Raw genomic sequence first — 12,210 nt, 5'->3', positions numbered from 1 at the left:
TGGGCCAAATTGGCAAATCACGAGTCTGGCTCGGGATGGAAAGTTTAGACCAAACTTGCAAAGCACGAGTCTGACTCGTGATGAAAATTTGTCCTAATATATCATCAATAATCTGTGATTTTCAATTTCGGCATAAATTATCATCACGAGTTAGACTCTTGGAAATAGTGCAAAGGGGTTACTTTTCATTATAAATATATGTATGAACAAGTTTATACATGTATATATTTATGCATACATCAACATATTTATGCAAACATACACTTGGAACCATCGAACCTACCATTTAATTTAAACAAATTTCTTCAATAGAGGGTACAAATATTTACGAAACACTATGCCCATTAAGTGTTCAAGGAACTCGAGTTTTATCATTACTTTCCTTTCATAAAACCTTCCATTACCTAGTTACCGCCGAAAGTTTATTTTTTACCCAAAATTCTGTCACATTGCGCGACGAAAGTGTTTTTCGCCTCGGTTCGCGTCGTCCTGCTTAGAGGCAGGTGGCGATCGAAGGAAGGAAACGCGAGGGTCTGGGATGAAACGTTACGTTTGAAATGCGAAAGGCAGATCCGTCTGGTACTCACCCCCGTTCTTTGTTTCCCTTTTCTCGATACAGTTGCAACTCGCCCGGAGGCGATTCCTGTCAGCACGCGTCGCGAAAACGCAGGAGGGGTATGATCGAGAAGAAACGTCGCGACAGAATAAACGCGTCCCTCGGCGAGCTGAGAAGATTGGTGCCCGCCGCGGCGAGGGATCCGCACAGCGGCAAATTGGAAAAGGCGGAAATTTTGCAGCTCACCGTCGAGCACCTGCGGACGCTACGAAATAAAGGTGAGCCTGCGATCGGATCGCGTACGTGAAAAAGAGGAAGTAAACGGAACCTCTTGCGTAATAAAAGCCTACCAAGCGGAAACGCGCCTTACCGTTACGCGGGGATTGTGTTATCGGAGGACAGCTTCCGGTTTCTCTGGGAGTATTTGGAATATCAACCCTTCGAGCTAAGAATTTTCTATTCATACGAGGATCGTTCGGAGAATGTTCTTAAATAGTGAACATTTCGATTAATCTTGACGTCGATGAATCATTTTTTTATTAGTGGAACATAAAGATATAAAGAAGTACTCTCAGGTAATCTCAGGTAATAATCAGGGAATTTGTTAAATATGTACAAATATTAGGTTGTCCCAAAAGTTTCGTTCGCTTTATTAATAAGTAATACATGCACAATATTTTATGTTTTATGTTACATTTCTGAATTATGCACGATTCATTTTGCTCCATTACTGTTACAACACGAATATGTATGAAATTAGATTGTCTATTTCTATAAACACGACTGCGTAAAATAATTGAGTGCAACTCGCGAAAGAAACTTTCGGGACAACCTAATACAATCGGTTCCTCTAAGAATAGCATACCACGGATTCGTAACGAGTGCGGAAATCAGCGGTGGCGTCAACCTGTTGTTCCCTGATTCCTTTAATCGTTACGATTCTCCTCGCCTATCGTCCAAGTCGCGACCGGAAGACACCTGTTGACCGCAGGCCATTGCGAGGCTTCGCTGTAATTGCGACTCGACAACCGAACTACCATCTGTCGCTTGGGCGTTGCGCGCGTTTATCATTCGCGTCGGGTCTAATTCCAAGTGGACGATTCTATATATTCATTTGACAGTATCAAAACTATTATTTAATTTAGTCAAACTTCGTCAATAGATACAGAGTTAGTGTAAGAAATATTCATACAGTAAGTTATTTCAAATAAATACTTCCTGTACGAATACTTCCTACGCCGACTGTACCTTTCATTTCAATTTCAATTTCAATTCTTTATCTGTATATATAACAACATTAATTTATACTTGTAGGAATTCGTGAGCTCCAATTATTGTACGAATTATCCAATTACCCGAACCCTGGTAGTCTCCAAATTAATTCAAATAGATAGAGTTCTAGAACATGCATCGAAAAATTGAAATTGGCCTCTCTGGGTCTAGAGAGACCCATAGCGAAGAAACCGTAGCAGAACGGTGAGTAAATGTTTCAATTTAAATTACAATAAGTGATCGAACGCCTAGTAATTGCCGAGTACACTTGTTAACCCGTTAGGAGAATGACAAAAGGCGAAATTTGATGACTAGCACAGTTGGAAGATATAGAAGAACATTCGTAGAAGCTTCGAGGGATAGAACATACCAAAACCCGCGGTGAATCTCATCGCGAGATCGAACGGTACCGCTAGGCAAGATATCTGCCGAGAAGCAGGTGCTAGGAGCCGAAACGTAGATCCTGTGGGAAGCACAGGAAGTCAACGACTCTTCCGAAGTGGTGTTCCCACGATTGGTGGCGGAGCCAGGCCGGGGCAGGGGGTGTCCCGCGCGGCACCCTTCGCTAAGGAGCCACCGACTTGCCCCCACGGCTAGGGACAGATGTCGAACCCTGTGGGAAACCGACTACTCCCGTTCTGTGTCTATACGCGCGGGTACACGCTCGCACAGTGGCCCCTGGCTCGGCCATCGTCGTCTATCCGTCGACGATCTCGTTGTGTTCGCATGCGACCCGCTGGAGAAACATAACTGCTCGAGGGGGTGGGAATTCCGAACGATATTGTATTTTATATTTTAAGGTAGATGCCTCTCTATTCAGAGATTTGATTAGGAATGAATTCTAGCACGTTTAAGGTGCCTAGTTTTATTTTGACAATCGAATATTGGGCGTAGATATGAATTCCATGGGTTTATATCGATACATTTATAGATTTAGTTTGAATAGAATTGTTTACAAGGTATTTTGTTATATTAGAGCTCCAACCTTAAGAATAGCCTATGTTTCAACCCGATACCTATACAATGCATGACGATCTTACAATTAGACAATGTTCTTTTATATACACAAAGTGTGCTAGTCCTTTTGTCAGTCTTCTAACCGGGTTACAAGTGTACCTGGCAATTACTAGGTGTGCGATCACTTATCGTAGTTTAAATAGAAATATTTACTCTCCATTTCGCTTTCGTAACTACATGTTACGCTATCAGAGGGGCCCAGAATTAATTTCTTCATCTAATATATAAGTATAAGTAGACTGCGGATCTTTATGAAATTTATAAGAAATTCGAATGTGCAGGAAACTAGAAAATGCAAATAATATGCAAGAATATAAAAAAGATTGAAAGTAAAGTTCACGTTATAATATTTGCAGCATAAAATAAATTCCTATTTAGATTTTATTTTAAAGATTGTATTACAAAGATACGCAGTCCAATTATAAGAGTCTCGTTTCCAACGAACTTTCTTTCACTTTTCTATTACTTTCCTTATCAAACGTGTACACTATGTTACCGTCTATCGAACGTGCTTCGAAACACTTCCTTGTATATTCTGAAGTTTGAGAAACACTGAACCGAGAGGTTCCAACAACGTGGGACAGCGGTGCGTCTCTGTCTTGACGCAGAAGTGCGTGGAGCGTGCATGCGTCCGGGTCTACGGGGGTCTAAACGGTTCCCACGCTACCTGTCCCATTCCTCGTGTATACAATATGCTGCCGGCTGCCGAGGCGCCCATCTCGCCTGTTTCCTTGGTTCACGCACTGAAACTCACCTCCCCACCTCCCGGCCCTCTTCCAGCATGGTTTCGCCACCGTCGTCCGCGGATGTCACCTGCTCGAATCGTTTCCGCGCGAAAACTTGCCCATAATTGGCACCCTTATTATGGCGAAAAGACAGTTTCATCGCGGAAAGGTATTGAAGACTTGTGGCTGAGGGTAGTGGAGTTAGATATAGGTAGTTAGAAGGTACATAGTTTAGATATAGGGGGCTAGAGGGTACTAGGCTCAGACACAGGGGGCTAGAGAATACTAAACTCAGCTATTGGAGAGCTAGAGAGAGTTCTGAGCTTGGCTTTTGGAGAGCTAGAGAGTACTGAGCTCAGCTATCAGAGAGCTAGGGAATACTGAGCTCAACTATCGGAGAGCTAGGGAGTACTGAGCTCAGCTATCGGAGAGCTAGGGAGTACTGAGCTCAGCTATCGGAGAGCTGGGAGTACTGAGCTCAGATATCGGAGAGCTAGAGAGTACTAAGCTCAACTATCGAGCGCTAAAGTGTACCAACCTCAACCACAACCTCACATATCCTATCTTAATAATACTTTCGTTCCCATAAACGATGTCCTACCGTACCACAATAAATTTCATCAATCTAATCCCAACTTCCCTCCAAACCAAACTCTTCGATTTTTCCTCTTCCACGCGTTCTAATAAAATCGTCTGCTTTAAAAAATTCCAGGACCAGAGGGTTACGACAGCACGAAACTGGCAATGGATTACCACGCTGTAGGATGGGGCGAGTGCGCAGCGGAGGTTGGTCGCTATTTGGTAACGATGGAGGGCCTGGACGAGCGGGATCCTCTGAGGCTACGGTTGCTCTCCCACCTGCAGAGCTTCCACCGGGAGCACCCGCCGTCCGCGGTGCCCGCGACAGTTCCACCAGCCACGTCTCTGACGTCCACCACGTCCACGAGCAGCTACGAGCCCGCTAGCACCGTCTCCGCGGGCATGCCGGCTGGAACGGGAACCATGCCGCCCCTTCTGGGTGGCAGCGCCCTCGGATGGAGCCAATATCCAGGACAGTATCCTCAGCAGCAGCACGGGAAACCCTACAGGCCTTGGGGAGCGGAACTAGCCTATTGAGAGACGATAACCGGTTTGATAACCTGGTTCGAGTTTCGAGATGAATCGCTGTAACGCGAAAAAGACGTTCACCTAGAGACTTGTAATAGAGGAAAATAGGAACGTGGTGGGATAAACGTGTACAGGGAAGATGGAGAATATGCCATCTGGCTGGAATTCGTGTTTAGAGATCAGGGGATCCGTTTATTATTTAACTCTATCGATTAATGGCATTACTGCGCTGCCTACACCCTCGCTCATTAATATGTGGACACTACCTTGGATGAGTAATTAATGTACACTGTAAATTATTACTATACAACTTTTGTTGCTAAATTCTATATTGGATATGTGTATTCAACAATATTTAATGATACTAAACGTTTCGAGATATTCAATTTTAAAATCAAATAATGGGGATCGTTTAGATATGGGAAAGTTCAGAGAGAATGTCGAATATGTCAAAAATATTAAGAATGAAGTATTAAAAAATCATAAGATAATATTACTTCGGATACAATGGAGATATTAATAGTATCTTTATAGTTTTTGTTAGTATATAATATATAAAAATATATTCGCAAGTGCGACATAAAGATATCGAAACGTAAATGATATAATTGATATTAATAGATTCGCAACTTTTATGAGATATTTATTTCTGTTGTGTCCACATACTTCTGAGCAGGGATGTGCATTCTTATAAACAAGTCGGGACAGCAGGATTTCATAAACAGAAGTTGCAGTAGGAAGTCGTGTTCCTTAGCTTTAAAAAGTGGTTGTACAAATCATGGTTCACTTGGCATACTTTTGTAACGCGACAAATATTTCTATACATCGACAAAAGAAGTAGTAACAAATAGGTCCTGTTCCACAACGACGGCGAATAATTTCACTTAATTTTAAGCGGTTATGAAACACTCAAAATTAAAACACTCAAAATGACAGACGCGTCTGAGCATTTTACTTCAAGGTATCAAAGTGCCAAATTTAAGATTTCAATAATACGTTTTATTTTATTTGATCTAAATTTACCAATCCTTGTCGAAAAAGATACCTTGGATACGACGATGCACGTATGTACAATAATTTTCTCTGCTGCATCTGATTGCGAAATAGAAGTAGATTCATTCATAAAAGAATTCATCGAAGTAGAAACGGCTAGCAATGGTCAGGCACGAGTTTCATAAACGAATCGTTACTTTCGATTTTATTTTAATACGAAAAATTACCCAATCCCTCCGCCACGAATTTTCCAGTACCCGGTGCATCCGGCTCGGAATATTTTCATCGAAAGTGGAACTTTGTAACTACGGATGAACGCGCATTTCTGTTTACAGAATTCAGGTTTCTATAGAAATTTCTATGAAAACGTTCGAACTCGTCCCAGGAACGCTCATCGATTTTTCCCTACGTGTGATAACCAATGATAGTCATGCAAGTACGTACCTAATAACAAACGAGAAAGATATTATTTATTCGTTTCGCTCGTTTACGCCGTGAAGTTTTACGGACGGGCGACGTTGTACAGTGTACATATTGTAAATAAGGAAACGCGATCTCGGTTGCTCGTCTATTTAATAATTTTTCTTATTCATCGTTTGCAACGAAAGGCGACAAAAAAAAAAAAAGAATCGACTGAAATAACAAGTGCCATTACGCAAAGATGGGCAAAATTCGAATCTAAATAAAATTTTAACCAACGAATAAAGAGGATGAGCAAGCATACATATTAATAAAATGGTGTACTTTGGTTCTATTTGTTGTCTATAGTTCGAACAAAATTTTGCCCATCTCTCTCATTACGTATGGGCTATACATACGCGTGGAAAATACGTTCGAATATTTTTGCAACGAGGCTTTGTAATAAAATAATGACACAAAAAACGATATTTCAATTACCATGCCTCATCCTTTCCCCGCAGTATAGACTATTTGTCCAAAAATCCCTTAGACACGATATTTTTATTCGTTAATTAAATTACATAAAATTAGCCTCGAAAAGACATAATGTTAGATCTAAAACTCTTAATTCCCGCGTTTTTTTATATTTTATTTTCGAACTAGGGAAATTCGTACCGAATTAATAAAGTGAAAGACCGATGGTTTCCCCGAACGCTCGAAACGTGTCGGTGTTTTTCGTTTAAAATAAAAAACAGTTTCAACTACGAATTGCAAGGACCCATCCCTTCTCTCCGTCGCACATAGAAAACGAGATTTACCACATCCTCTCGAATAGCGCGCGTATTCTTATGCAAAGGCGCACATTGCAGCTTGCCCGAGCTATTCGTCGCTATAGAAGAACAAAGCAGGGCCGTTCTATGGTCCCTTAGAACACGAACCAGTTACGCGTCTCGTTAATCCTCCCGTAAAGAGCGCCTCCGCAAAATGGGAAATTCGCGAGACCGGTAACGATCGATGGGGAACAATTACTCCGAACAATTAGTTCGAAGGTTGTTTCCTTTTTTTTCTTCTTTTTTTTTTCTTTTTTACGTGGATACTCAGAAACCACGGGGGAGCAAAACTAATTCCCGAGGAGGAGGAGGAGGAGGAGGTGACTAGCGCCCCCAGAGCACGTGGCCATTGTTCGTACTCGAATTAGCTCCAGCTCTTTGCGCTTAATTCTCTTTAGGCACGATTTCGGCGTCGATAGTTGCCACTAATTGCGCGAACGCGTGCTGGCTCTATTGTTAAACGTTTCCTATTTTGCGAAGTTGAGGATACGCGAAAGGGTTGTCAGGATATTATACAGGGAATTTGAGGTATCTTCTCGTGCTTTTTGTAACAGGGAAAAGTGTCGTAAGGAAACATCGATTCGGTGGGAAGCATGCTACAGTCGGTGTAACAAGTATTCGTACCAGGAACCAGTTCGAAATAAAACTTCATGTATTTAGTTTATTAATAAGTTTTAGGGAAAGAAATGATTAACCGACATTTATCTATATATTTTTGGAGCAGATTTTGCGTAAATTAAAGTCTGTTAGTTTTAATGTTAACCTTTTATTTCTTTTATTTATTTAATTTTTATTTGATATTGGTTTCTGGACGAATACTTTTTACACTGACTGTATGATAGACAAATTATCCCGAGATCACTGTGTCCGAGATTTTGAGGTTATTAGTCTTTATTTGAAATGTAATGGGGTATTTTTATTATTGCATTCTTGCAACTGATAAAAAGACCTTTGGATAACCTCGTGGGAAGTTACTCTGATTTTAAAGTTATTTTTATAAAACCATACTCCAATAATATAGACAATCGAATGTGCATTGTTATGACGTGCAAAACTTTGATACAGTCGGTGAAATAAGGATTCGTATAGGAATCATTTATTATTAATTTTTTTTATTTTAATTGGTTGATGTACGAATACTTCTTACACTGATTGTAATATCAATTGGGGTATTATTGGAGCACGCTGGCAATGACAGTAATCTAGTGTAACTTCGCTCAGCGTAACGAACCTTCAGATTGCAAAATGACGAATGACTTTACAGTTCCTTTTTGTACGAGCAACTTTTCGAAATTTCTTTTAAACAAAAATTTGCCGATCCACCGACAATGTCAAAGATAGAACGACTCGAACGTTCATAACCTATTATACAGGATGTCCCAAAAATGTTGTAACACCTTGAAAGAGGTGATTCGGGAGGTGATTTGAAACAACTTTTTCCTTGGCGAAAATGTTGTCCGAGGCTTCGTTGAGGAGATATTAAGCGAAAACCCCGACCAATCAGAGCGCGAGTATGCCAGTTGAGCGACGTGGTAGCGAAAGCTACGCGCTAAGCGGTCGCGCTCATACGCTACCGCGGCCGCTCCAACGGTATCCGCGCGCTCTGATTGGTTAGTGTTTTCGCTTAATATCTCCTCAACGAAGCCTCAGACAACATTTTCGCTAAGGAAAAAGTTGTTTCAAATCACCTCCCGAACCACCCCTTTCAAGGTACTACAACATTTTTGGGACACGCTGTATTTTTACCTAAATTTCAACGTGTCACGTTTAGCGTACGTCAGACGTATCGCGTATTCGATTGATCACGACGCGCATTAAAATATGAAAGAAGGGATCGATGGAAGGTCCGGCGACACGGGTCATGGAAACGCACGAATCGTCGATAAAACTATTTTATTTATGACATTCACATCCATTAGAAAGTCACAGCCTCGTCGAACATACTTACGATAAAATATATCGAGACGCATCCATTATACATCTATGTACAATCCGCACTCATATACACTTATATACATTCTCTTTTTTATTTACATACCAAGTCTCCGATGTGATCGAAATTATAATCACCGGGCGTGTCTCGCTGACGAGGACAGATCTGCGGAAAATATACAAAAATTTTCGTCGCGTAGCGCGGCGAGACGCTCTTTGAGCAAAAGTGCAAACAAGACGCCGGTATAGAAAAAGTATTTTATTGCGTAGAGTCTTTCGTTTCTTGATACCTGTTACCGTTACTACTCTAACATCGATTGTGCCGTTGTAATAGGAAATCAGAGACGGACATCGTTCGCGCACGATAATCATTTAAATATAAATTAGAGCAAGGGTACTTCTAGTGTACTAGATTTTCGTTAACTGACAAATAATAGATACAAACTTTTCTGTCCCTTCGTCCATCTCTGTTCGAATGAAACGCATGCTACGATTTTCAATGTACGCGGAACGATCACGTCAACCATTTGTTTCACCGTGAAAGTTTGACGATATGTTTGTCTCGTTTCTCTGAAAAATGTTGAAAAGAGGAAACGAGACAAACTTATCGGCAAACTTCAGGTTTATTCGAAACCTAGGGTTTTGCCCATCACTGGTTTCACGAACTAACGAGAGATTGTAACACCCACGCATGAAGACTGTACAAGGAGTCCTAACTGTGTAGTGTACAAGTGTTATCGAAATCCCGAGCTTGAAGTTATGAATATTTCTACCACTTGCGCCGCGAGTGGACGAAATATCCATAACTTCAAGTTCGGGATTTTGATAACAGTTTTCTAGTAACTTTCTTAGGGAGTTGGATCTCCTTATACAGTCTTCATGCACCCACGATTACCGATACCCCAACAATTTTTCGGCCTCGCTGTTCTAAAATCCCTAGATATCGACGATGAAAACCGATATTCGAGACTAACCTACGCCGCCTATCACACCAATAACGTTCGAAAGTCTCATCGTTGGACGTGCTACGGTTCGTTAACTATCGACGAGTAACAACCCCCAAAAAGGCGAGACATTTATAGTCAGTGTAAGAAGTATTCGTACAGGAACCAATTCAAAATAAAACTAGATATATTTATTTTATTAATAAATTTTATGGGAAGAAATAATTAACCAACGTTCCTACATACTTTTAGAGTAGAATTTGCGTCCATTAGAGTTTATTATTTTTAATGTTAACCTCTTATGTATTTCTTTTCTTATTAATTTTATTTTAAATCGAGTGCTGGTACGAATACTTCTTACGCTGACCGTATTTTCGTAAAGTAGCGACAGTGTATCATCCCTTATATATATGTATATATACAAAGTGAAAACGTCTCAACCATCTAGAGACACAGTGCCAAATTCACTGGTTCTTCGGTGTCACCATTTTCCTTCGATTTTCTTGCATTTCCTTTAACACGTCCGCGCCGATGTGTCCCTCAAGTGTCTTACAAATACAAGTAATTCGCGTTGATCGCTGCCGTCCAGATAAACAGATGCCTAAGAGCACCTAAATGGTTATGTCCCATCGGGCGGCGTGTACCACCGGTGGTTGGTGGTTCACGCTCGCGTGTATCTGCGCGCCGCCCCGTGGCAAGAAACGCAAACAGCGTCGGCGTGAACGTGTAAATTTCATTTAATCGTCGTCTGTCTTGTATCTCCATGCATTTCTTTCAAATTCCATTACCTTGTAATCTACCTTCCACTTCCCTGATCTACCTTTCATTAGATTTCATTTGATTTGATCTAACTTTAATTTAACTTTGTATACATATATGTATATATATGCATACAGGGTGTCCCAAAAATGTTATAACACCTTGAAAGGGGTGGTTCGGGAAGTGATTTGAAACAACTTTTTCCTTAGCGAAAATGTTGTCTGCAGCTTCGTTGAGGAGATATTAACGGAAAACACTGACCAATCAGAGCGCGAGTATACCGTTGGAGCGGCCGCGGTAGCGAAGGCTACGTGCTACGCGGCCGCACTCATACGCTATCGCTAGAGCTCCATCAGCATACTCGCGCTCTGATTGGTCTGGGAGTGCGGCTACCTAGCGCGTAACCTTTACTGCCATGGCTGCTCCAACGGTATACTCGCGCTCTGATTGGTCGGGGTTTTCGCTTAATATCTCCTCAACGAAGCTGCAGACAACATTTTCGCCAAGGAAACAGTTGTTTCCAATCACTTCCCGAACCACCCCTTTGAAGGTGTTACAACATTTTTGGGACACCCTGTATATATTTTATTGTATCAGAATTCGACGGATAAAACACGACCCTATCTAGTAGACCCGATATAGTTTCGCACGACTACTTTCTTAAGTGACGATCGACAAAGAGAACCCTAGAATTGCACGGTCGATAGATTATATAGGTACTGTTTGTACTACGCGTCGCGTGCGAGAGCTAATCGCTAGGCGAAGAGAAGAAATATCGTTCCGAAGCGACGCGTTTTGTTTCGCCGCGCGAATAAACGGCATACCTATGGACAGACACTTGGTACGATCAAGCTTAAAAAGTAGACGCTAGTACCTGGCTAAAATGAGATCAAAATAAATACTTACGAGCTAATCGTTCACCGGAAGACCGATTGCCATCGAGCAATGTTTCCCTCTTTCGATGTTTACCCGAGTATTTTGCGTTGCGAAAACGAATCATTGCGCGTGATATCTCGAACGACGTTGGATCGAGAAAGCATTACTATCCGAATGTCGTGCAGTTTTTACGGACGCGTTTAAAGGTTAGAGTACTCCCCGCGTACATGCAACTTATCGTTCGCATGTGAATCTTTTTCGTCTGCTCGGTGGATAGAATTGCTTTTGTTAAGAAATATTTATGTCATTGTCATACATTTGCGAGAGTATTACTTATGGATTGATGATGTTCTCACGATGAAAACGAGCCCAAGCATTTTTAATCAAACTTCGAAAGTTGTTCATAAAAACAACACGAATGTGGTCGTGTTTGGACTCGTTTTCCTCGTAAGAATTTCACTAATCCACCGGTAGCATCCTCGTCGAATGCATTGATGTCTATAAAAAAAAGGGGGGAGCACCCAATAGACGCGAACCGTTACATACATATAAGCGGGGAACAAAAGTACTCCGTCGAAAATATTCAAAAACTCAGTCGCACGCGTACACCGATGTGGTCCAATTTTCGTTAAAACACGGTTCGAAAAATAATTGGAATTTATAAATATTCTATGGAACGGATTTCAGAGGATTTCTAAAACGTTACCCTCGCGCGATCTTCGGGCTCCAACCTCGTTCCCGCGTCTCTGTTCGTTAATCACTCGCGCGATCGAACGGACGCTCGGCTCGGGGAAATCTGC

At 41.5% G+C, this 12,210-nt stretch overlaps 1 protein-coding gene across 1 annotated transcript in view; it reads left to right on the top strand.

Annotated features, from left to right (window-relative positions):
- The window catches only part of LOC128895459 (hairy/enhancer-of-split related with YRPW motif protein-like), a 13,450-nt gene extending 4,831 nt beyond the window's left edge, over window positions 1–8,619 (top strand). The window contains exons 3-4 of the mRNA XM_054158066.1: window positions 620–834; window positions 4,283–8,619. Coding sequence (XP_054014041.1) covers window positions 620–834; window positions 4,283–4,686 — 619 coding nt within the window. The 3' untranslated portion in view covers window positions 4,687–8,619. The remainder of the gene's footprint in view (window positions 1–619; window positions 835–4,282) is intronic.
- Window positions 8,620–12,210: the final 3,591 nt, after the last annotated feature.

The sequence above is a fragment of the Hylaeus anthracinus genome, unplaced genomic scaffold (assembly GCF_026225885.1).
Source record: "Hylaeus anthracinus isolate JK02 unplaced genomic scaffold, UHH_iyHylAnth1.0_haploid 5, whole genome shotgun sequence".
Taxonomy (NCBI): domain Eukaryota; kingdom Metazoa; phylum Arthropoda; class Insecta; order Hymenoptera; family Colletidae; genus Hylaeus; species Hylaeus anthracinus.
Note: the sequence above shows the minus strand (reverse complement) of the source record. Positions and strands in the feature narration are given on the sequence as shown.